The sequence below is a fragment of the Pleurodeles waltl genome, chromosome 9, assembly GCF_031143425.1.
Source record: "Pleurodeles waltl isolate 20211129_DDA chromosome 9, aPleWal1.hap1.20221129, whole genome shotgun sequence".
Taxonomy (NCBI): domain Eukaryota; kingdom Metazoa; phylum Chordata; class Amphibia; order Caudata; family Salamandridae; genus Pleurodeles; species Pleurodeles waltl.
In genome coordinates, this window is record NC_090448.1 from 1,189,743,311 (window position 1) to 1,189,769,651 (window position 26,341).

The window sequence follows — 26,341 nt, forward strand, 5'->3', positions numbered from 1 at the left end:
GAGGAGATGCTGAGTCAATGCCTGAGGCTACAGAGGGGATGCTGAGTCAATGACTGAGGCTACAGAGGAGGAACTGAGTCACTGACTGAAGCTACAGAGGAGGAACTGAGTCACTGACTGAAGCTACAGAGGAGATGCTGAGTCAATGAATGAGGCTACAGAGGAGATGCTGAGTCACTGACTGAGGCTACAGAGGGGATGCTGAGTCAATGACTGAGGCTACAGAGGAGATGCTGAGTCACTGACTGAGGCTACAGTGGAGAAGCTGAGTCAATGACTGAGGCTAAAGAGGAGGAACTGAGTCACTGACTGAGACTACAGAGGAGATGCTGAGTCAATGACTGAGGCTACAGAGGGGATGCTGAGTCACTGACTGAGGCTACAGAGGGGATGCTGAGTCAATGACAGGCTACAGAGGAGATGCTGAGTCACTGACTGAGGCTACAGAGGGGATGCTGAGTCACTGACTGAGGCTACAGAGGGGATGCTGAGTCACTGACTGAGGCTACAGAGGGGATGCTGAGTCAATGACAGGCTACAGAGGAGATGCTGAGTCAATGACTGAGGCTACAGAGGGGATGCTGAGTCACTGACTGAGGCTACAGAGGGGATGCTGAGTCAATGACAGGCTACAGAGGAGATGCTGAGTCAATGACTGAGGCTACAGAGGGGATGCTGAGTCACTGACTGAGGCTACAGAGGGGATGCTGAGTCAATGACAGGCTACAGAGGAGATGCTGAGTCACTGACTGAGGCTACAGAGGGGATGCTGAGTCACTGACTGAGGCTACAGAGGGGATGCTGAGTCACTGACTGAGGCTACAGAGGAGATGCTGAGTCACTGACTGAGGCTACAGAGGGGATGCTGAGTCAATGACTGAGGCTACAGAGGAGGAACTGAGTCACTGACTGAGGCTACAGAGGAGATGCTGAGTCACTGACTGAGGATACAGAGGGGATGCTGAGTCAATGACTGAGGCTACAGAGGAGATGCTGAGTCACTGACTGAGGCTACAGAGGGGATGCTGAGTCAATGACTGAGGCTACAGAGGAGATGCTGAGTCACTGACTGAGGCTACAGAGGAGATGCTGAGTCACTGACTGAGGCTACAGTGGAGAAGCTGAGTCACTGACTGAGGCTACAGAGGGGATGTTGAGTCAATGACCGAGGCTACAGAGGAGATGCTAAGTCACTGACAGGCTACAGAGGGGATGCTGAGTCAATGACAGGCTACAGAGGAGATGCTGAGTCACTGACTGAGCTACAGAGGGGATGCTGAGTCAATGACTGAGGCTACAGAGGGGATGCTGAGTCAATGACAGGCTACAGAGGAGATGCTGAGTCACTGACTGAGGCTACAGAGGGGATGCTGAGTCAATGACTGAGGCTACAGAGGGGATGCTGAGCCAATGACTAAGACTACAGAGGGGATGCTGAGTCAACGACAGAGGCTACAGAGGAGATGCTGAGTCAATAACAGGCTACAGAGGAGATGCTGAGTCACTGACTGAGGCTACAGAGGGGATGCTGAGTCAATGACTGAGGCTACAGAGGAGGAACTGAGTCACTGACTGAGGCTACAGAGGAGATGCTGAGTCAATGACTGAGGCTACAGAGGAGATGCTGAGTCACTGACTGAGGCTACAGAGGAGAAGCTGAGTCACTGACTGAGGCTACAGAGGGGATGCTGAGTCACTGACTGAGGCTACAGAGGAGATGCTGAGTCAATGACTGAGGCTACAGAGGAGATGCTGAGTCACTGACTGAGGCTACAGAGGAGAAGCTGAGTCACTGACTGAGGCTACAAAGGGGATGCTGAGTCACTGACTGAGGCTACAGAGGAGATGCTGAGTCAATGACTGAGGCTACAGAGGGGATGCTGAGTCAATGACTGAGGCTACAGAGGAGGAACTGAGTCACTGACTGAAGCTACAGAGGAGATGCTGAGTCAATGACTGAGGCTACAGAGGAGATGCTGAGTCACTGACTGAGGCTACAAAGGGGATGCTGAGTCAATGACTGAGGCTACAGAGGAGATGCTGAGTCACTGACTGAGGCTACAGTGGAGAAGCTGAGTCAATGACTGAGGCTACAGAGAGGATGCTGAGTCACTGACTGAGGCTACAGAGGGGATGCTGAGTCACTGACTGAGGCTACAGAGAGGATGCTGAGTCACTGACTGAGGCTACAGAGGGGATGCTGAGTCAATGACTGAGGCTACAGAGGAGATGCTGAGTCACTGACTGAGGCTACAGAGGGGATGCTGAGTCAATAACAGGCTACAGAGGAGATGCTGAGTCACTGACTGAGGCTACAGAGGGGATGCTGAGTCACTGACTGAGGCTACAGAGGGGATGCTGAGCCAATGACTAAGACTACAGAGGGGATGCTGAGTCACTGACTGAGGCTACAGAGGGGATGCTGAGTCAATGACAGGCTACAGAGGAGATGCTGAGTCACTGACTGAGGCTACAGAGGGGATGCTGAGTCACTGACTGAGGCTACAAAGGAGATGCTGAGTCACTGACTGAGGCTACAGAGGGGATGCTGAGTCACTGACTGAGGATACAGAGGGGATGCTGAGTCAATGATTGAGGCTACAGAGGAGATGCTGAGTCACTGACTGAGGCTACAGAGGGGATGCTGAGTCAATGACAGGCTACAGAGGAGATGCTGAGTCACTGACTGAGGCTACAGAGGGGATGCTGAGTCAATGACTGAGGCTACAGAGGAGGAACTGAGTCACTGACTGAGGCTACAGAGGAGATGCTGAGTCACTGACTGAGGATACAGAGGGGATGCTGAGTCAATGACTGAGGCTACAGAGGAGATGCTGAGCCACTGACTGAGGCTACAGAGGGGATGCTGAGTCAATGACAGGCTACAGAGGAGATGCTGAGTCACTGACTGAGGCTACAGAGGAGATGCTGAGTCACTGACTGAGGCTACAGTGGAGAAGCTGAGTCACTGACTGAGGCTACAGAGGGGATGCTGAGTCAATGACTGAGGCTACAGAGGAGATGCTAAGTCACTGACTGAGGCTACAGAGGGGATGCTGAGTCAATGACAGGCTACAGAGGAGATGCTGAGTCACTGACTGAGGCTACAGAGGGGATGCTGAGTCAATGACAGGCTACAGAGGAGATGCTGAGTCACTGACTGAGGCTACAGAGGGGATGCTGAGTCAATGACTGAGGCTACAGAGGAGGAACTGAGTCACTGACTGAGGCTACAGAGGGGATGCTGAGTCACTGACTGAGGATACAGAGGGGATGCTGAGTCAATGACTGAGGCTACAGAGGGGATGCTGAGTCACTGACTGAGGCTACAGAGGGGATGCTGAGTCACTGACTGAGGCTACAGAGGGGATGCTGAGTCAATGACTGAGGCTACAGAGGGGATGCTGAGTCAATGACTGAGGCTACAGAGGAGATGCTGAGTCACTGACTGAGGCTACAGAGGAGATGCTGAGTCACTGACTGAGGCTACAGAGGGGATGCTGAGTCAATGACAGGCTACAGAGGAGATGCTGAGTCACTGACTGAGGCTACAGAGGGAATGCTGAGTCAATGACTGAGGCTACAGAGGAGGAACTGAGTCACTGACTGAGGCTACAGAGGAGATGCTGAGTCACTGACTGAGGATACAGAGGGGATGCTGAGTCAATGACTGAGGCTACAGAGGAGATGCTGAGTCACTGACTGAGGCTACAGAGGGGATGCTGAGTCAATGACTGAGGCTACAGAGGAGATGCTGAGTCACTGACTGAGGCTACAGTGGAGAAGCTGAGTCACTGACTGAGGCTACAGAGGGGATGCTGAGTCAATGACTGAGGCTACAGAGGAGATGCTAAGTCACTGACTGAGGCTACAGAGGAGATGCTGAGTCAATGACTGAGACTACAGAGGAGATGCTGAGTCAATGACTGAGACTACAGAGGGGAAGCTGAGTCAATGAGAGAGGCTGCAGAAGAGATGCTGAGTCGGTGATAGAGACTACAGAGGGGAAGCTGAGTAAATGACTGAGGCTACAGAGGAGATGCTGAGTCAATGACAGGCTACAGAGGAGAGACTGAGTCACTGACTGAGGCTACAGAGGAGAAACTGAGTCACTGACTGAGGCTACAGAGGAGATGCTGAGTCAATGACTGAGGCTACAGAGGAGATGCTGAGTCACTGACTGAGGCTACAGAGGGGATGCTGAGTCAATGACTGAGGCTACAGAGGAGATGCTGAGTCACTGACTGAGGCTACAGAGGAGATGCTGAGTCACTGACTGAGGCTACAGAGGGGATGCTGAGTCAATGACTGAGGCTACAGAGGAGGAACTGAGTCACTGACTGAGGCTACAGAGGAGATGCTGAGTCACTGACTGAGGATACAGAGGGGATGCTGAGTCAATGACTGAGGCTACAGAGGAGATGCTGAGTCACTGACTGAGGCTACAGAGGGGATGCTGAGTCAATGACTGAGGCTACAGAGGAGATGCTGAGTCACTGACTGAGGCTACAGAGGAGATGCTGAGTCACTGACTGAGGCTACAGTGGAGAAGCTGAGTCACTGACTGAGGCTACAGAGGGGATGCTGAGTCAATGACTGAGGCTACAGAGGAGATGCTAAGTCACTGACTGAGGCTACAGAGGAGATGCTGAGTCAATGACTGAGACTACAGAGGAGATGCTGAGTCAATGACTGAGACTACAGAGGGGAAGCTGAGTCAATGAGAGAGGCTGCAGAAGAGATGCTGAGTCGGTGATAGAGACTACAGAGGGGAAGCTGAGTAAATGACTGAGGCTACAGAGGAGATGCTGAGTCAATGACAGGCTACAGAGGAGAGACTGAGTCACTGACTGAGGCTACAGAGGAGAAACTGAGTCACTGACTGAGGCTACAGAGGAGATTCTGAGTCAATGACTGAGACTACAGAGGGGAAGTTGAGTTAATGAGAGAGGCTGCAGAAGAGATGCTGAGTCAATGATTGAGGCTATAGAGGAGATGATGTGTCAATGATTCAGGATACAGAGGAGACGATGAGTCAATGACTGAGACTACAAAGGGGAAGCTGAGTCACTGACTGAGGCTACAGAGGAGATGCTGAGTCACTGACTGAGGCTACAGAGGAGATGCTGAGTCACTGACTGAGGCTACAGAGGAGATGCTGAGTCAATGACTAAGGCTACAGAGGAGATGCTGAGTCAACGACAGAGGCTACAGAGGAGATGCTGAGTCAACGACAGAGGCTATAGAGGAGATGCTGAGTCACTGACTGAGGCTACAGAGGGGATGCTGAGTCAATGACTGAGGCTACAGAGGAGATGCTGAGTCACTGACTGAGGCTACAGAGGAGATGCTGAGTCACTGACTGAGGCTACAGAGGAGAAGCTGAGTCACTGACTGAGGCTACAGAGGGGATGCTGAGTCAATGACTGAGGCTACAGAGGAGATGCTAAGTCACTGACTGAGGCTACAGAGGAGATGCTGAGTCAATGACTGAGACTACAGAGGAGATGCTGAGTCAATGACTGAGACTACAGAGGGGAAGCTGAGTCAATGAGAGAGGCTGCAGAAGAGATGCTGAGTCGGTGATAGAGACTACAGAGGGGAAGCTGAGTAAATGACTGAGGCTACAGAGGAGATGCTGAGTCAATGACAGGCTACAGAGGAGAGACTGAGTCACTGACTGAGGCTACAGAGGAGATGCTGAGTCAATGACTAAGGCTACAGAGGAGATGCTGAGTCAACGACAGAGGCTACAGAGGAGATGCTGAGTCACTGACTGAGGCTACAGAGGGGATGCTGAGTCAATGACTGAGGCTACAGAGGAGGAACTAAGTCACTGACTGAGGCTACAGAGGGGATGCTGAGTCAACGACAGAGGCTACAGAGGAGATGCTGAGTCACTGACTGAGGCTACAGAGGGGATGCTGAGTCAATGACTGAGGCTACAGAGGAGGAACTGAGTCACTGACTGAGGCTACAGAGGAGATGCTGAGTCACTGACTGAGGATACAGAGGGGATGCTGAGTCAATGACTGAGGCTACAGAGGAGATGCTGAGTCAATGACTGAGACTACAGAGGGGAAGCTGAGTCAAAGAGAGAGGCTGCAGAAGAGATGCTGATTCAATGATTGAGACTACAGAGGGGAAGCTGAGTAAATGACTGAGGCTAAAGAGGAGATACTGCGTCAACGACAGAGGCTACAGAGGAGATGCTGAGTCACTGTCTGAGGCTACAGAGGGGATGCTGAGTCAATGACTGAGGCTACAGAGGAGATGCTGAGTCAATGACAGGCTACAGAGGAGAGACTGAGTCACTGACTGACGCTACACAGGAGAAACTGAGTCCCTGACTGAGGCTACAGAGGAGATGCTGAGTCAATGATTCAGGATACAGAAGATACATTGACTGAGGCTAGAGAGGAGAGGCTGAGTCACTGACTGAGACTACAGTGGAGAGGATGACTCAATGACTGAGGCTACAGAGGGGATGTTAAGCCAATTACTGAGGATGCAGAGGAGATGCTGAGTCACTGACTGAGGATACAGAGGGGATGCTGAGTCAATGACTGAGGCTACAGAGGAGATGCTGAGTCACTGACTGAGGCTACAGAGGGGATGCTGAGTCAATGACTGAGGCTACAGAGGAGACAATGTGTCATTGACTGAGGCTAGCGGGAGAGATTGAGTCACTGACTGAGGCTACAGAGGAGATGCTGAGTCAATGACATGCTACAGAGGGGAAACTGAGGCAATGACAGGCTACAGAGGAGATGCTGAGTCAATAATTCATGATACAAAGGAGATGATGAGTCAATGACTGAGGCTACAGAGGAGATGCTGAGTAAATGATTCAGGATACAGAGGAGACAATGAGTCATTGACTGAGGCTAGAGAGGAGAGGTTGAGTCATTGACTGAGGCTACAGAGGAGATGCTAAGTTAATGACAGAGGCTACAGAGGAGAGACTGAGTTGATGGCCGAGGCTACAGAGGAAAGGCTCAGTCAATGACTGAGGCTACAGTGAAGATGCTGAGTCAATGACAGAAGCTACAGAGGAGAGGATGAGTCAATGACTGAGGATACAGAGGAGATGATGAGTCAATGGTGAAGGCTACAGAGGAGACGATTAGTCAATTACTGAGGGTACAGAAGAAACTGAGCAAATGACACAGACTACAGAGGGAAAACTGAGTCAATGACTGAGGGTACAGAGGAGAAGGTGGGGCAATGACTGAGGATACAGAGGAGAAGCTGAGCCAATGGTTGAGACTACAGAGGGGAAGCTGAGTCAATGCCTGAGGCTACAGAGGAGATGTTAAGTCAATGATTCAGGATACAGAGGAGATGATGAGTGAATGACTGAGGCTACAGAGGAGATGCTGAGTCAATGACTGAGGTTACAGAGGAGATGCTGAGTCAATGCCTGAGGCTACAGAGGAGATGCTGAGTCAATGATTCAGGATACAGAAGATACAATGAGTCATTGACTGAGGCTAGAGAGGAGAGGCTGAGTCACTGACAGAGGCTACAGAGGAGAGACTGAGACGATGACCAAGGCTACAGAAGAGACGATGAGTCAATGATTGAGGCTACAGAAGAGACTGAGTCAATGACACAGACTACAGAGGAGAAGGTGAGTCAATGACTGAGGCTACAGTGGGGATGCTGAGTCAATGACTGAGGATACAGAGGAAAAGGTGAGTCAATGACTGAGGATACAGAGGAGAAGCTGAGTCAATGATTGAGACTACAGAGGGGAAGCTGAGTCAATGACTGAGGCTACAGAGGAGATGCCGAGTCAATGATTCAGGATACAGAGGAGACGATGAGCCAATGACTGAGGCTACAGAGGAGATGCTGAGTCAATACCTGAGTTTCAGAGGAGATGCTGAATTAATGATTCAGTATACAAAGGAGACAATGAGTCACTGACTGAGCCTAGAGAGGAGAGGCTGAGTCACTGAATGAGGCTACAGAGGAGAGGATGAGCCAATGACAGAGGCTACAGAGGAGAGACTGAGTCGATGATTGAAGCTACAGAGGAGACACCGAGTCAATGATTGAGGATACAGAGGAGAAGCTGAGTCAATGATTGAGACTACAGGGGAGAGGAGGAGTCAATGGCTGAGGTTACCGAGGAGGTGCTGAGTCGATGACAGAGGCTACAGAGGAGAGGATGAGTCAATTACTGAGGCTACGGAGGAAATGAGCCAGTGACAGAGGCTACAGAGGTGAGACTGAGTCACTGACTGAGGCTACAGAGGAGCTGCTGAGTCAAATACTGAGGTTACAGAGGACATGAGTCAATGACAGAGGCTACAGAGGAGAAGCTGATTCAATGATTGAGACTACAGGGGGAAGCTGAGTCAATGACTGAGGCTATAGAGGAGATGCTGAGTCAATGACTGAGACTACAGAGGGGAAGCTGAGTCAATGAGAGAGGCTGCAGAAGAGATGCTGAGTCGGTGATAGAGACTACAGAGGGGAAGCTGAGTCAATGACTGAGGCTACAGAGGAGAGACTGAGTCAATGACTGAGGCTACAGAGGAGGAACGGAATCACTGACTGAGGCTACAGAGGAGATGCTGGGTCAATGACTCAGGATACAGAGGAGACACCGAGTCAATGACTGCAGCTACAGAAGAGATGCTGAGTCACTGACTGAGGCTACAGAGGAGATGCCGAGTCAATGATTAAGGATACAGGGAAGATGCTGAGTCAATGACTGAGGCTATAGAGGAGATGCTAAGTCAATGATTCAGGATAGAGAGGAGACGCTCAGTCAATGACGGAGGCTACAGAGGAGGTGCTGAGTCAAAGATTCAGGATACAGGGAAGATGCTGAGTCAATGACTGAGGCTATAGAGGAGATTCTGAGTCAATGACAGAGGTTACAGAGGAGACGCTGAGTCAATGACAGACTACAGAGGAGATGCTAAGTCAATGATTCAGGATACAGAGGAGACGCTCAGTCAATGACTGGGGCTACAGAGGAGATGATGAGTCACTGACTGAGGCTACAGAGGAGATGCTGAGTCAATGATTCGGGATACAGAGGAGATGCTGAGTCAATGACTGAGGCTACAGAGTACATGAGTCAATGACAGAGGCCAAAGAGGGACAAGTGAGTCACTGACTGAGGCTATAGAGGAGATGCTAAGTCAGTGGTGAGTGAGTGGTGAGTGCTTGACTGGGGATATAATGGGGATGAGAAGATCTTAGGACAGAGCAATGAACTATGGTTTGTGTAACACATCAGGAGGGCTGCGGACAACAGAAAAGAGGTTGTGTCTGGAGGTGTGAGCGCTGAGCACGAGAGGTTGGGTTAGAGGGCGCTGTGATACTGTGGGAGAGGAAGGATGGGAGGACAGACCAGGAAAGGATGGGTATTCTGGGGTCTATGGAACAGACAGACTCAAAGACTGAGGACAGGCGAGGAGAGGCCAGGTCTGGGGACTCAAGATGCAGTTGGAGAGCCAGGTCTCAGGCTATAACAGGGAAGGATGGGTCTGGCTCTGGGGACAGGGTCAGAGGATACTCTAGGAGAGGCCGGTTCAGTGGGACTCATGAGGCAATCAGAGATGCAAGGCCTGGGGGGGTTGATGGTAGTGTTAGAGTGGCAGGGTCTTAGCGCTTGGTCTGAGAGTAAACCAGGAAAGGGTGGGTTAAGGGTCTCTGGGACAGTTTGAGTTGTCGAGACAAGGTTGCTGGTAGAACAGGAGAGGCTTAGTAAAGAGGGCTGTTATACAGTACAAGAGTCAGTTGTGTTGGGGGTCTGATGATGCAGACAGATGTACAAGGATCCAAGGATAGACAAAGTCTGAGGGTAGACCAGAAAAGATTGGATCACGTGGTCTGAGGATACCGAGGGAAAGGATGGGTCTGAGGACAGACAAGGTCTGAGGAGCAATTCCTTCATGCAATGGCAGGTGGCATCATGTAGCTCCACTTCAGATCCATCTCACCCCAGATGTAATGCCGGGTCCCCATATATGTGCCAACTCTGTGCTCCAGCATCAGTTTCTTTTCTTACGCACCTGCTGATACGGACCCGGAGCTTTTGAGTCCTGTCAATATGACAGACTTGTTACCCTCTAAAACATGTCAGTGTGTAGCATGTCTCCTCCTGAAACATCATGCTTTCAGCTGTGTCTTGACTACTATAGTCAAATGTCGATGACTGACACCCATGACCTGCGTCTCTGGTGCCTGTGCTCCAAACATGACTCAACCTTGTGCAACAGCTGCATCACAATGAAACATTCCCAGTTGAGATAGAAGTTGACGGAGTGGACGTGCTCTCTCTCCTGAGTCTCCTCCTGTGAGCGGCAGTCATCAAGATCACGGAGTTCAGGCAAGTCAAAAAAGGCCAAAAAACATAACAAGTCTAAGCATGGCTCTCCATCGTCATGCACTCACACCACTCGGAGGCGCACAACACGCTGGGCACCTCTAGGCTGCAGGAGTCAATCCTCTACGTCAGAAACGATTGCTGGCCTCAATACGCCCTCAATTTCCTTGGCCTTCAGCGATGTCACAACAGCTCCAAGAGCTGAAACAGGCCTTAAATACCAATTGTTGTGCTCCTACCACATTCCTCTGGAAGGTCTTTGGGCCCCAAAGGCCTAAGGGGCCTCCATCGGGTTACTTCTGCGCTTATCTGCCTCGCTTCGAGGCTGGCCCTTTCCTTGGCTCTACCGACCCCGGTGCCACACAGACGCCACTTGGCTGCTTCAGGCATCAACGCCAGTACCAATGTCACTGATGTCAGAAACTGCGCCAATGAATTTATTAGAATCAGAGACCCATCCCTTTCACCCAGAACCTGATACATATATTCCACGCTATGATGATGGGGACAATGATTATGACCAGGACAAATATGATGAAGGTAAAATATTATGGGGGTCATTCTGACCCTGGCGGTCATGGACCGCCAGGGCCAACGACCGCGGGAGCACCGCCAACAGGCTGGCGGTGCTCCCATGGGCATTCTGACCGCGGCGGTACAGCCGCGGTCTGAAACGGGAAAGCGGCGGTGTCCCGCCAGTTTCCCGCTGCCCAAGGGAATCCTCCATGGCGGCGCTGCTGGGGATTCCGACCCCCTTACCGCCAGCCTGGTTCTGGCGGTTTTGACCGCCAGAACCTGGCTGGCGGTAACGGGTGTCGTGGGGCCCCTGGGGGCCCCTGCAGTGCCCATGCCAATGGCATGGGCACTGCAGGGGCCCCCTAACAGGGCCCCACCAAGAGTTTCAGTGTCTGCCAAGCAGACACTGAAAATCGCGACGGGTGCAACTGCACCCGTCGCACCCCTTCCACTCCGCCGGCTCCATTCGGAGCCGGCATCCTCATGGAAGGGGGTTTCCCGCTGGGCTGGCGGGCGGCCTTCTGGTGGTCGCCCGCCAGCCCAGCGGGAAACTCAGAATTACCGCGGTGGTCTTCTGACAGCGCAGCGGTATTCTGACGGCGGGACTTTGGCGGGCGGCGACCGCCTATGTGATCTTTAAGAAGCCAGTGGCCTAGGTACATCCCCAGATATTGGCCTCTCATCCCCGACCTGAGCTATGGCATAGTAAGAATCTGCCTCCTTTGCTACAGTGACCAGGAGAGCAGCAGAGGTTTTAGACCTCACTACCACTGAGGTGAAAACAAATGTACTTAACAAGGTCCTCATCCCTGCACGAACCAGCCAAGAACCTCTCTTACCATCTAATAAGGCCCCGACAGATGTCCTGGTAGGCACCAGGACGAATCCAGGATGTTGCCCTCCAGTGCACACGCAGGTGTCGAGGCATCACAGACCTACTCCTGGAGATCTGGGTTTCCTCCTTCAGCACCCCACTCCATAGAGCTTGGTGGGACAGACATCTACCAGTCACCTAAGCCCAATTCATTTCCCATGGCTCCCCTGATAGGGGATCTAAATGGATGGGAACATTCTGTAAGTAAATGTTATCCTTTGGGCCTCCTGGGCAGTTACTCGCATGCATTGTGGGACAGAATAGTGGCCATCTTGCCAGTTGTCCCAGAGGAAATCTGACCAACATTGCAATTTTTGATTTTGGATGGTCAGGATACGGCAGGGTACTCTATTCGCTCGAGCCTGGATACCACCAACTGTCTGGGTACGGACGTCAGTAACAGGTTAGTGCTTTGTCACCACACCTGTCTCAAATGCTCTCCGTGCCTTGGCCATTGCCTAACTTTATGCGCTCAGGCCTGAATACCACTGATTGTATAGGTAGGGCAGCCAGGACCAGTGTAGTGCACTCCATAGGCTTTTCCTTAGACGTTCAACAGTCCTTGATGACTTCAGGAACTACCTGGACCTCCCACCAGAGTACCCCAGTTGTCCTGCAAACAACCCTGGAACCGACTTACCTCCTTCTCCAAAGGGTATCTTTGTGCACAGCTCCTGGCTCACCGATTAGCTCTGCACCCAGCCACCCTGTGCTCTGCAACGAAGAACCTGCTGTGTCCTAAGGGTCCTGCACCCCTTGTGACCTCAACACCCCAAGGGGACCACAAGGAACCACCTGCAAACTTACCTGTGTAGTCCTTTTCCAAGTGGTCCCTCCCAGTGGCCCTGCACCAGCTCCAGGGGCTTTTCACCACTGCTCCCACCGGAACCGGGAGTCGCCCGAACTTCTCCAGCTGGCACCGTGTGCCCACCGATGACCTCAACCAACCCGCAAAAGGAGAACTTGGTAAACCAACTATACCATTTTATTTGTATTTTTAAAGGCGACTTTCCATTGATTCCTATGGTGCGTAATTATGCACAAAAAGTCTATTTTTATTAAACTTCAAAAATCCATATTGCAGAAAGTACTAAACCAATTTTGATAATCTAGGGCTTAAAAATTACATACAAATATGCAGTATTTTTATAGATTGGTCTTGAGTTATTCCTTTGAGTGTGTGAGTTGCATGATTGATACTGTGAGTACAACAAATGCTTTGCACTTCTCCAAGATTGGCATAACTGCTCGACCAGCTACCTTAAAAATTAGACCATTAGGTGTTCCAGTTTTTACCCCTGTAAACCAATATGTGGTTGCCTGGACCCCCTGCGCAGTGTGTCTACCTTTGTACACTACATAGAGGGCCTGCCTCCTACATTTGGTGTATCAAGGATGGTATAAATACTTTGCTACTAGTGGGCATTTGCTGATACCCCTTTGTAAATTTTGTGAGCACACAGATGTATCTCCAAATTGCCTTGAGTTCATTATTTTTTCATTTTCAATTGCTAAACATTTTTTGCAAATTTTTTAAATAATTGTTAGGGTCCTGGTTTTCAATACGTTTTTAAAAAGTACTTACTTTTGTTGGTCTATCCAAAAAGGTGATTCCAAATTCTTAAAAAGGTACCAACTTTAGTAAAGTAAAAATGACAGATGTAGAGACCAATAACCACCAGCTTGACCTAGAACCTTATGAGGCCTACAGCTATGACTAATTCAGGAGACTCTGTAGTCTGTACAAACTACATACTGGAAAGAGCCCCAAAGCAGAGAAACGTAGGTTTTTGGTGGCCCAGCATGAAAATGATAATCCCCCAGATGAAATAGATGATAATGATTCATCTGTGGTGGATGAAGACCCTGTGAACAATGGAGATGAGAGTAGCTCATATAGCAGATGCACTAGTGCACCCACAGAAACATCCCTGGACATTGCCAGGCTGACCAGGAGACTGGCCTTAGAGAGGCAGCTCCTTGAAACAGAGAAACAAAGAAAAAAGTTGGGCCTAGGACCCATCTCTGGTGGCAGCATATTAATAGGTAGGATGAGAAACCTTTCAACCAGAGATTCCCAAAAGGAGTTGCCTCCCCCTCCCAATAAGGAGAGGATACCCAGAAATGGTTCATTCCCTTTGAAAGAGCCTGCATTGGGTGGAAAATTGAGAAAACGTATTGGGGCATTCTGGTATGGGAATTTTTCTCAGGAAAGTGCAGGGATAGGCTCCTGACATTGAGTGAAACAGATGCTAAATCCTCTGATGTCATGAAGGGTACCCTGATTGAGGGCTTTGGATTTACCAGTCAGGAATACCGCATAAAGTTCAGGGGGAATCAAAAAATCCCAGTCAGTCCTGGGTAGAATTTGTAGATTTCTCAGTAAAAATGCTAGGTGGTTGGTTATAAGGTAGCAAGGGAGCCATGAAAGGCCTGGGGCCTAGCCTTTATCCCTGACAGCTGTCAGCGGCCACTGTAGCTTACTGTCCTGGTGGGCAGAGTTGGCCCTGGGGGTTGAAGGAGTCACACCCCAGGGGTGGAGTGGGCCACACCTCTGTGTTGGCCATGGTGGTACTGGCTGCCCCCTGGGATACATCTGTGACTAAAGTAAGGTTAGATGCTGCACAGATGGTATCCGCAGGTGAGTAGAGGGGTCCCCATGGTTTAGCTTAGTAGGCCCAGGAAGTACAGACAGAGGGATGCAACTGGATTCAAGATGGCATAAAACTGGAACATGTCTCTGCTGTTGTGGGCTACGGTCAATTTCTATCTCCCTAATCAGGGAAGTCCATCAAGGTATTGTGCTGGACCTGGCCCTTTTTGCAGGGTTATCCCCAGACCTTTTGCTTCTTTCAGAAATAATATTAAAGGGTGTAATTTGAGGAAATATGGCGCTCAAGGTACCAATCTACCCTATGTCAACAATGGGGAACCTCACAAGGGAAACACCCAACCCTCCGAGGTAAAACAACCTCTACACTAAGAAAAATTGCACAATGAGGGTCCCCTCTTGTAAATAAGATGAAAGAATTTAAATAAACAATTCACAGGAAAAATTCATTAGAAATATTAGTCCATATCACACCAAACTGCTCCAAGTACGGACGCACTCGCTATGCGTCCATACTTGGAGACGCAGCTTGCCTTAATATTAGAAGTATTTAAACAACGGGTGGTTTGGATTGCCCATTGAAGTAATATTTGAGTTGTGAAGCACATTTGGATTGGAAGAACTTGGATTACCGATTATTGTTTTTGAATAGTGATGAACAATTAAGTGGATTGGATTTCCCATTGAATCATAGTTTGGTTTGTGAAGCACATGTGGTTTTGAGGAACCTGGATTATCGATTATTGTTGTGGAATAGGGATGAACAATTAAGCCCTGAAGAAGTCGTAAGGGATATAATTATCTCCCAAGACGAAACACGTGTTGGCTGGAAGCATAAATTCCTGTGGATTTCAGACTGTTGAATGTTAATCAGATTTTGAATAAACTTTGGACTCATCGATTGATTCTATTGATTTTCTCCAGGACCAGTTTGGTGTGATATGGACTGATATTTCGAATGAATTTTTTCATGTGAATTGTTTATTTAAATTCTTTCATCTTATTTACAAGAGGGGACCCTCATTGTGCAACTTTTGCTTCTTTCATCCTATTTTTTCTGACCAGTTACTGTTGTCTTTAGAGGCATGTTACTACTGCTAACCAGTGCTAAAGTGCATGTGCTCTCTGTGTAAATTGTATTGGTAATTGACATTTCCATGATTGGTATATCCGATTTACTAGTAAGTCCCTAGTAAAGTGCACTAGAGGTATCCAGGGCCTAAAAATCAAATGCTCTTGTGGGCCTGCAGCACTGACCCACATCAGTAGCCCTGTAAATATGGCTCAGACCTGCCACTGCAGTGTCTGTGTGTGCAGTTTTAAACTGCCAAGTTGACCTGGCACCCAAACCTTCCTTTTTTGTACATGTGAGGCACCCCTAAAGTAGGCCCTAGGTAGCCCCATGGGCAGGGTGCAGCGTATGTTAAAGGTAGGATATGTACTGGTGTGTTTTACATGTCCTGACAGTGAAATACTGCTAAATTCGGTTTGCACTATTGCAAGGCCTATCTCTCTCATAGGTTAATATCGGGACTGCCTTTAAATATCTTTTAAGTGCACTTTCCCATTGGGAGCAGATAGAGATTTGGAGTTTGGGGTCTCTGAGCTCATAATTTAAAAATACATCTTGTCGTAAAGTTGTTTTTTAGATTGTCAGTTTTAAATGACACTTTTAGAAAGTGGGCATTTTCTTGCTTAACCATTCTGTGCCTCTGCCTGCTTGTGTATTCCCTGTCTTGGTCAGATTGACAGTTGGGCTGTTTGTAAATCTTCACTGGACTGTGACACAAAGGGAGCTGGGGTGTAGCCTGCATATCCTGATGAGTCTCCTGGGCTAGAGTGTGCAGGGAGGAGCTGACACTTACTCCTGAAGGGGCTGTGCCTGCCCTTACACAATGCAGTCTCCAACCCCCTGGTGTGTGTCTAGGGCCTGGCTTGGGCAAGGCAGGATCTTGTGAACAACAGAGACTTTCCTTTGAAGTTTACCAACCTTAAAGGCAGAAAGGGGTATAAGTAGTGGACCCAAAACCACAGATTTTTAGATTACTTCTAGATTCAAGAGGAACCTCTGCCAAGAAGAAGGAGTACTGCACCTTTGCCTGTGACTGGTCTTTGCTGGGTTGGCCTGTCGTTGCTGCTTCTGCCTGAAAGAGGACAAAGACTGGACTTTGTGGTATATTCCTGCTTGTGAAGTATCTCCAAGGGCTTGGACTGAGCTTCCCTCCTGTTTTGATGTCTCAGAGCCATCAAAGACTTCCTCTACCAGCACGTGGACTCCCTGCTGAGCCTCATACCCTGCCAAGTGGTGCCCTATCCACTCCATGGGCCCTTGAGAGGTAAAGTTGGCAGAATCAAGCGTAAAATCCACACACAGGAGCCGTGTGGGGAAAATTTCTACACATCACCGGCAACGCGGCTGTAAAAACGACACAACACCTGCATTGCGGCTGGGAAATCAATGCATCACCTGCATCATCGCTGGAGAAATGATGCAAAACCCATTTGTGGATGCTGAAAACGACGCAAACCCCACACAGCGTGGTTCCTCGTCATCATGCGACCGGATTTCACATGCATTATCGCTGGGTGTCAAAATCGACGTGAACCTGCCCATCCAGAAATCAACACATTTCTCTCCTGCGGGAGAGAAAAACGACACATTGCCTATCCCACTGGAGAAGAAATTATGCACGGCCTCACTTGCAAGTAAGGAATCGATGCATAGCTAACTTTTCCGACACATGCTCGCCCGTATGGCTTTATTTTTGATGCAAATCAGGTACTTTGTCTAACATCAATGCATCCATTGTTTTCTATGGAGTAAGACTCTTTTTAATTTAAAACTTTATGACTTTACTTGTGTATGTTGGATTATTGTCATTTTGGTCTTGTTTAATTTAGATAAATATTGGCTATTTTCCTAAACTGTTGTGGTGTCCATTTTGTAGTGTTTTCACTGTATTACTGTGTGTGTTGGTAAAAATACTTTACACATTGCCTTTGAGATAAGCCTGGCTGCTTGCTACCAAGGGGGTGAGCAGGGGTTATCTTAAGTGAGTATCTCCACTGCCCTGACTGGAGTGAGGGTCCCTGCTTGGTCAAAGTGCAAACTGACTGCCAACCAGAGACCCCATTTCTAACAGTAGGCCTCTAAGAGCAGCAGCACTGATTGTGCCACCCTCTCGGGCCATGCATCCAGCCCTGCCATGGTAGGCTGAGTGTCCTGTTGCAATCCTAAAATTCAAACTCGACATGGCACACTGCCTATGTGCCCTGTCCACTCCACACTGCATACCATAGAGGTAAGACACCCCTCTGGCAGGCCTTTCAGCCCTACGGGAGAGTGCACTATATTGTATGGGAGAGCATAGCTGAATGAGCAATATGTCCTTACTGTGTCCTTGCCAAACCTGGGACATAGTGAGTGAACAGAGAAACCATTTTAAAATGCATGTGCTGGACACTGGTGAGTACGAGTTTCTCAGCTACATGATGGCCACGCTGAAACCTGGGTTGTTTGGTATGAATCAACTCAGAATGATAAATCCACACTGGTGTCAGTGTTAGAATTTATTATAAAAGGTACCTGAGGTCACCTTGGAGGTGCCCCTGCAAAAGCTAACTACCCTGGCATGTTTGCTGACTGGGTCTATCCAGCCTGCCACCTCCACACAGCCAATCTACAAACCTTGGGGAAGAGATCTGTCTCTCTGGTTTGAAGGACAAAGTCCTTCCTGGATGGAGGTGTCAACACCCCCTCCCTCAGGAATCTACACTGCCCTGCGGCAAGCTTCAAAGGGCTAACCGCCTTTGAAACTCGACCCCCAGGCCTGCTGCTAGCAGCAGATGATAACTCATGTGCAAACCCCAACTTTTGTCAAGAGCCACAGCAGGAAACTCAAACAAAGGGTAGGAGGAGTGGCCTCACCTGGCATGCACTTCCCCTAAGGTGTTGCCTGCGAGGTAAGAACCCCATTTCGTTTTCCTCCATCTTGGATGGAATGAAAATAGCCAATCAGGAATAATGAAGTGACCCTTCCTACAGGAAGTGGTCCCTTTAGTGGCTGTAGGGACCCAAAGGTAGATGACCCATTGGCCACTACCAGGTTCCCCCTAAAACTCCCACTAAATACAGTATTTAGGGGGCATCCTTAGACCAGGAAATCAGATTCAATGAACAAAAGAAGACTAGCACCAAGACGATCTGAACCACGAGAACTGTGGACCTGCTGCACCCAAGAAAAGGGGACAAATCCTGCCTGCTACACTCAGGACCCGACAAGCTCTGCTGAGGAACTGCTGGACAATTGGACAGCTTTGCAAAAACCCCAGAGGACCTCCAGACTTTGTAATTCACCCAAGACCTCCCTCCAGAATATAGGTACCACTCTGCAACTGCAAGAAACCAACAAACTAGTGAGGGTCACTTCACTGACTAGCCCCTATCTCCTGAACCAGATACTGTACCTCGGCGAGGAGAAGCCCTGCCAGTGTGCCATGTTTTGTGGCACTGTGATCCCTAGCAGGCAAACTGTACCAATACCCTAGGTATTGGTCAGCTAACGTCAAACGCTGAGTAAAACAGCCCACCTGGGGCTTCAACCAGAACAAGAGGAAGCTCCAGTCCAGGGACTTCAGGAATACCCCAGTCCTCCTGCCAGACTGCCCCTGTTGTCCTGCAAATGACCCTTGAACCAACTTACCTCCTTGCTCCAGAGGGCATCCTTGTGCACAGCTCCTGGCTCACCGTTCCGCTCTGCATCGGCCGCCCTGTGCTCTGCACCAAAGAACCTGCTGTGTCCCTAGGGTCCCCCACCACTTGCGGCCTTGAGACTCCAAGGGGACCCCATAAATCCAACTTTAAACTCACCTGAGTAGTGCTTTTACAAGTGGTCCCCTGCAGTGGCCCTGGACCAGCTCCAGAGACCTTCTCCCGCTGCTCCTGCCGGAACCCGGAGCCACCCAAACCTCTCCAGCTGGCACTCAACCAACCTACAAAAGAAGAACTTGGTAAACAAACTGTACGATTTTATGTGTATTTTTAAAGTTGATCCACCATTGATTCTTATGGTGCGTAATTACGCACAAAAGGTCTATTTCCATTTATAGTTCAAAAATTACTTAACCAATTTTGATACTCTTGGTCTTAAAAATTATTTACAAATCTGAAGTATTTTTATAAATTGGTCTCGAGTTATTCTTTTGAGTTTGTGAGTTGCAACATTGATACCATGTGTACAACAAATGCTTTGCATTTCTCCAAGATTGGCATAACCGCTCGACCAAGCTACCTTAAGAATTAGAGCATTAGGTGATCTACTTTTAATTCCTGTAAACCAACGTGTGGTTGCCTGGACCCTCTGCACTGTGTGCCTAGCTTTGCACACTACAAAGAGGCCAGCCTCCGACCGTTGTCTGGTGTTCCTGTCACAACATCGAACCCTTAAATGTACAGTTGTCTGATGTACTAATGCTTTGTATTTCTTTAGCCCAGCAAGGCTGTGCCAACTGTTAAGGTTAAGCTTTCAGCCCTTTCGGTCTTATGTTTGCCAGCTCAGCCATTCCTCTTCAAGGCACAAGTTGTGATGTGTTTTTTGAAGGCGCTGATAGACCTGTTCCCTCTAACACCTTTACCATGCCGCAATGGGACCCTAATTTGGTCCCCACTCTCCTGATGAACACTTCCTAAGAGCAAATACACAGTTGTGCTTCCTTTCTTCAAACCATGAGGGCAGCATTCCTATCACCATTACATCTGCCTGCAGACTCCGCAAACTTTAATCATCATCTATGGCTCAACCATACACTTCATTCTTCCCAAACAAACTGGTCCTTCCGGGCAGAAGCAGGATTCCTACAAAACTAGTCACGCCCTTCCATGTAGGGCAGTTCATAATTTTGCCAACTTTTTATGCACGCCCTTCTCACCATGAAAGAGGAAAGGCTGCACTGCGTGGACCCTAAGAGGGCCTTTAGTTTCTTCACAATGACAGGGCCAGAGAGTACCAGAAAGATTACTAGCTATTGCTTGGTTTCTCTGGAGCAAAAAAACACAAAGTGGTGCAAAAGAGAACCATCTCCCAAATGAATGTGTTATTTAATTTAGATTTGCTATGGGCTGGCAAAACTCCAGAATGATTGCATGCTCATTCCACCAGAGCGAAGGCTGCCATGACTGTTCTAGCATGCGGTGCACCAGTTCTCTACAATTGCAAGGCAACTACATCAGCGTCCCTTCACAGATTTATACATTCCACCCACCCACAACATTAGGGAGGTAATGCTTTGGTATCTATTCACATGGTGAAGAATCTGCAGTTAGGAGTTTCTATCAGTAGAACAAGTTGCTTAGCTTCGGTAACGCCTTTCCTACTAGAGACTGTCTGACTGCAGATTCTCCACCAACCCTCCCATCCTCCTCATTCTGTGTAATGTTCTCACTCCGTCCAAGAATAAGATCCCAGATTTGAAAATCAGCACTGTGCCATATTCTGATTTCAGTGACTCTGCATCTGACTGCCCAGTGATCAAAAAGAATCTGATGCCTATGCTTGGGGGTGGCACCTATATGGGGCTCCAATATCACATCCGGGTCGGGACGGAACTAGCATGCAGCCAAAGGATGCCACCTGCAGATGCATAAGGGAATTGCTAACAAATGTTTCCAAATCCACTTTGGTGCCTGGGGAAAATCACAAAGTGAGAAATCTGCAGTTAGATAAAGTCTAAACCAGAAAAGGTGTTTCCGAAGGTAATGTCTTGATTACTATTTTTTACTTCTATGGGTGGACACAGTGTTGGGAAGGGTGTGTGTAAAACATTGTACATTAAAAAAGAAACTGTGCACGATAGGATCTCACAAATAAGGGGGTGAGGGATGGATCATGGGACAGAGGTAGGGACAGGATGAAGGGACAGGGATTAACTATCCGGGACAGAACATGATCCAGGCAGCAAAGGTGTGAGGGTAGAGGGACTGTCCATTTAGTCTGGGACAGTGAGGGGCAGGAGGAACCGCAGATGCTGGCAGGGAGGGTGGCGGACACGGAGACCTCCTGATCCAGGGAGGGACAGAGGGATCTGCTGATCCTGTCAGAGAGAGTGATGAAACCGAGGGATCTGCTGATCTTGCAGACAGGGTGAGGAGTGAAGCGACTGGCTATGGTGGCACTGGGTTTGGAGGACGAGTGGTTCATCATGTCTTAGATAATTTTAGGATTGGGGAATGTTTCACGCAGCGGACAGCGCATGTGGTAGCAAGCAGACAGGGGCAATGGCCGGCCGTGACGATGGTGGCAATGTGCCACTGGGTGGATTTTAAAGGTCACAGTGTCAAGGGTTTGATTTATTGCCCACTTCCTCCCCATTCAGCATGAAGCCTTCACTGAAGCAGCGCGGGCCTCACCTGGCTCATGCATGCCCCGGATGTAGCCAATCACATTCTTGATCTGCTTCCTCACGTTGTAGGTCTGGACGTAGAGTCTGATTTTGCTGCAGTGGAAGAGAAGGCAAAGAAGGTGAGCTCAGGTAGCGCAAGCGCCTTGAGTGATGATGTCAGAGGTACTAGATGTAATTATCAACTCCTAATGAGAGGAGTTAGAAATGGAGTTTGTGGGTGGCTAGGGTATGCACCTAAGCCAGGCACAACCCACCACTCTAGTCAGGGCGAGTAAGTTACACACCAAAGATAACCTGTGCTCACCCGCTGGTAGATGGCCCAGACCAGTTGGTCTTATCCTCAGAGGTCATGTGTAAAGCGTTTGTGCAACACACACACACACACACACCAGGGACATAATGAATACACCACAGAAGAGACTCCGTACAAGATTCTATCAAAATATGTTGCTGTATTATACATCTCTATCACCAGACCAGCACTGACATCAGACATTAATACAGTGCACACTATCCCTCCCAGGTGCAGGTAACAAGTCAGTACTCCCCTGGAGATGCTGTTAGCTACGGGATAAACACACACAGTTATCACTTGAAGTGCACTTGTTATTCCGGTGGAGGGAGAGAGAGCTACTGTGATCACAAATTTTTTAGGGGACACAACGGAGTACAGGGCACCTGTACTGCTACCCCTCCTTGTACGAGGTCGAACTGAACCGATGAGCCAATGTAGGGAAAGGCAAGGTTGCGGTAGTCATGCAGCAAGGACCTGCTCTGTCCTCGTCGTCGTCAGGGTAACAAAAGGGATGCGGCCGCTCTACCCCAGAATTAGTGATGGCGAGGGGTGGGGATAGCAGGTGCCTGCCCCGGCACAGGTGTAGGCAATCGCCCGTACCTCCCCAGGGCCACCGGGCCTTCTTGGAAACAGAGCGCAGGATGGGGAAGGGCTCCTCTGGGACCAACTCACCCGCTGTACTCCTGGTGAGGGCGGGTTTCAACAGAGTGGTCCCTGCCTCCCTGGGGAACCACTCACTCTGCTCCTCAGAGGGCCAGCCCTGCCCTCCGAGCCTCCTCGTGAGGGCCATGCCAGGGGGCAGCCAGCGAGGGAGACCGGGCCACGTAGATGTAGCCGCGAAAGAATGCTTCAGGATGGCAACGCTCCCCACCGGGTTGTCCATCGCGGTCCCCTCGGGGGGCTGTCCTGCAGATGACAAGGGCTTCACTGCTCTACACCCTGGGGAAGTGGAATATACAGCACTCACCACATGATGACATACTCAGAAGAAAAGTGCTTGTAGATCCTAATGAGCTCGCCACGTGCTCTGCAAGAAAGCCACTTACAGCACTCTCTGTGCGCTAGGGCAGTGGTTCCCAACCTTTCCACTTCTGTGGACCCCCACTGTGTCATTACAGGATCCCGGGGACCCCCCACTGCCTCATTACTGAAAGCAGGGGACCTAACCTGTTAATATTATTTAATTTTCTAAGTAGTCGCGAACCCCATGAGGAGGCTTTGCGGACCCCCAGGTGTCCCCGGACCACAGGTTACGGCAAACAAGAAAGTGCTCATGAGGCAGCGAGGGATTAAAAAGTGAAATGAGCAACATAGAGCGCTCCCCAGAACACTGGTTTAAGCAGACAAGGGACAGAAAACAGCGCCCACCCTGCGCTGGGGCCCCTTCGAGAATACTTGGGCACAAAGCAGGGCAGTTATGCAGCAGGCCAGTACAAGGGTTTCCTTGAGCAGAGTGGCATTTTCTCCCACAGGCAAGCTGGCTGACAACGCAAGTAGTCCCATGGGCAGTTCCTCCTGGCAGCACCAGCAGTGCTAGGGAAACCAAAGTCAGGGAGCATCTGGCAGCAGGGCAACAAGCAAAAAAGCAATTCAGTGAGTCTTTGATGCCACCCAGCAGACAGCAGGAAGTAGGACAACAGAAAAGCAGCCCAGATAAGTCCTTTGTGCAGCTCAGCAGTCCCTCTGACAGAGGTTTAGTCTCCATTCCAGAAGTGCTCTAAAACATGGGCCCAGCTGCTTAAGCTCAAAAATGCCTTTGTTCAGGGGGTGACTTCAAAGAAACTCTTTCAATTGAAGCCCAAAACCCTTTCAACCCAGGTCTGGCTCCAGATATCAGTAGGGTTAAATCAGCCTTTTGTGTTAAGCCAGGACACAGCCTATACAAGTGTAAGTGTGCCCCTCCTCCTTTTCTCCCAGCCCAGGAAGACTATTAGTATGTGGATGGATGCAGATGCCTCTCCTGTCACACCTAGCCCCTCCTGTGTTGTGGCTGTCGGGAAAGTATGCACAAAATGTAGCTGCCAATCAGCTCTAGACGTGGATTGGAGTCAGGCTGCAAAGCACAGAGAAATCCCACTTTCTAAAAGTGGCATTTCTAACATAGCAATGCAAAATCCAACTACAGCAGTAAACAGGATTTCTCAATACCATTCCAAGCATACCAAACATGCCCCCACCACTCCTCACAGATCAGAAATTACCACTTAAAAATATGTAAGGGAATTCCCAGTGCTAACCTACGAAAGAAGCAACCCTTGCAGCAGCAAAAACATGCAACAGGTTGTTTGTCACTACTAGGACATATAACACCTAAAAGTACATGTCCCTCCTATGACAACACCCTGCCCATAGCCATAGGGCTATCTAGGACCTACCTTAGGGATGACCTAGGTGTAGTAAAAAGGGAGTTTAGGCCTTGGCAAGTATGCCAAGTCAATGTGGCAGTATAGTGTGCATGCAGGCCCTGTGGTGGCAGGCCTGAGACAGGTTTGAAAGGGTACTTCTGTGGGTGACACAATCAGCACTGCAGGCCCGCTAGTAACATTTAATTTACAGGCCCTGGGTATATTGTATACCACTTTACAAGGGACTTACATGTACAATGAATAAGCCAACCAGGTGTAACCCAATTATACCAACTTTTAGGGGACAGAGCACCTGCACTTTAGCACTGATTAGCAGTGGTAAAGTGCTCAGAGTCCCAAAGTCAACAAAAAGAGGATCAGAAAAATAGGAGTAGAAAAGCAAGACGTCTGGGGATGACCTTGCAGAAAGGGCCATTTCTAAAAAGCAGAAATCAAACCACAGACAAACACAAAGAGAGTGATGCTACCACATCACACCCACCGAAAATCCAGCAAACAAACCACCCAATGAGACAATGCACTGCATGTCACATGGCCACCTCATGCAGCAGAAAAAGAAAAAAGAACATGCATGTGTTGCTTCCTTTAGGGAAAGAAGAAATCCACTAAGAGTACTGTTGGAGGCTGGCCCTCTATGTAATGTACAAAACCAAGTACACTATGCAGAGGGTCGGAACAACCACATGTTAGTTTTCAGGGGTGAAAATCAGAGCGCCTAATACTTAAAGGTAGCTGGTCGAGCAGTTAGGCTAATCCAGGAGATATTCTAAGTATTTGCTGTTCTCACAAATCCAATCATGCACCACACACATTCAATGAATAACTCAAGACCAGAATTTATAAAAATACTTCAGACTTTTATAGGATTTTAGGACCAAATTCATTCGACTAGGTTAAGTACTTTTCTTGTTATGACTTTTTAAAGTTTTAACAAAGTTAGTCTTTCCGTGCGTAATTACGCACCATTGAAATCAATAGGCGGGCACTTTTAAAAATGCATTAAAAATCGTATGGTTGAGTTACTTGTCTCTTCTTTTGCAGGATGGTCGCAGGGGTCAGTGGGCACCTTGTGCCAGGTGGAGAGCTGCGGGCAGCTCCCGGTTCCAATGGGAGCAGCGTTGGCAAAGTTCTTGGCACAGGCACAGGGCCACCTGGATGGGCCACTTGAAAAAGGAGCTGGTTTGCAAACTCACAGTGGTGCCTCGGGGTCCCCTTTGGCTGTCGAGGTCACAAGGGGTTGGGGACCCGGGGCACACAGCAGAAACCGCAATGCAAGGTCTTGGAGGCTGTGCGCCACGGAGTCCACTGGAGCTGGAGGTAAGTCTCTTTGGGGGTCACTTGCAGGACACTGGGCACACTCTGGTTGGAGGTCCGGGGTGTCCCTGAAGTCCCTCAACTGGGGCTTCCGCCTGATCGTTTGTTAGCTCTGGGGGAGCTGGTTTTCTCCAGGTCCGTCGTCGGCTGACCAGGACCCAGGGTATTGCTTTATCTTGGCTGGGGGTTGCAGTGCCACCAAACTTGGTGCAGTTGGGGGTCACTTCCGGACTATTGTCTCTGTGTTGTTGGTCCAGCTGTGACTTCCGGTCGCGGAGATATCGGCAATTCAGTGAAGTGTCCTTCGCTGGTTTCTTGTTCTTTTGCAATTTACTTGCTTTTCATGAGTGGTGCCTCCACTCAGGAGGGAGATCTGGGGTGATCCTTGAAGCCTGGAGGTCCCCTGGGTTTCTTGGGGTCGGTCCAGTGTTCAGCTCCTCCGCTGTCACGACTGTCGGGACTCTGGTGCAGCAAGCAGGGGTCTTGGCGTCTCTTCTGGTGCAGCAGGTCCTCAGTTCTCGTCCTGGCAGTTTCTCTGGTGCTGGTTTTCTTGTCTTCTTGGAATCTTTTTCGAATCTAGAACCTTGGTCTAGGGGAGCCCACTAAATACTGAATT

General features: G+C 49.4%; 1 protein-coding gene across 2 annotated transcripts in view; it reads right to left on the minus strand.

Annotated features, from left to right (window-relative positions):
* LOC138260535 (glutamate carboxypeptidase 2-like) overlaps positions 1–26,341 on the minus strand; it is a 350,295-nt gene that overhangs the window by 132,389 nt on the left and 191,565 nt on the right. For both annotated transcript variants that reach the window (XM_069209149.1, XM_069209150.1), the window contains exon 8: positions 21,758–21,843. In XM_069209149.1, coding sequence (XP_069065250.1) covers positions 21,758–21,843 — 86 coding nt within the window. The remainder of the gene's footprint in view (positions 1–21,757; positions 21,844–26,341) is intronic.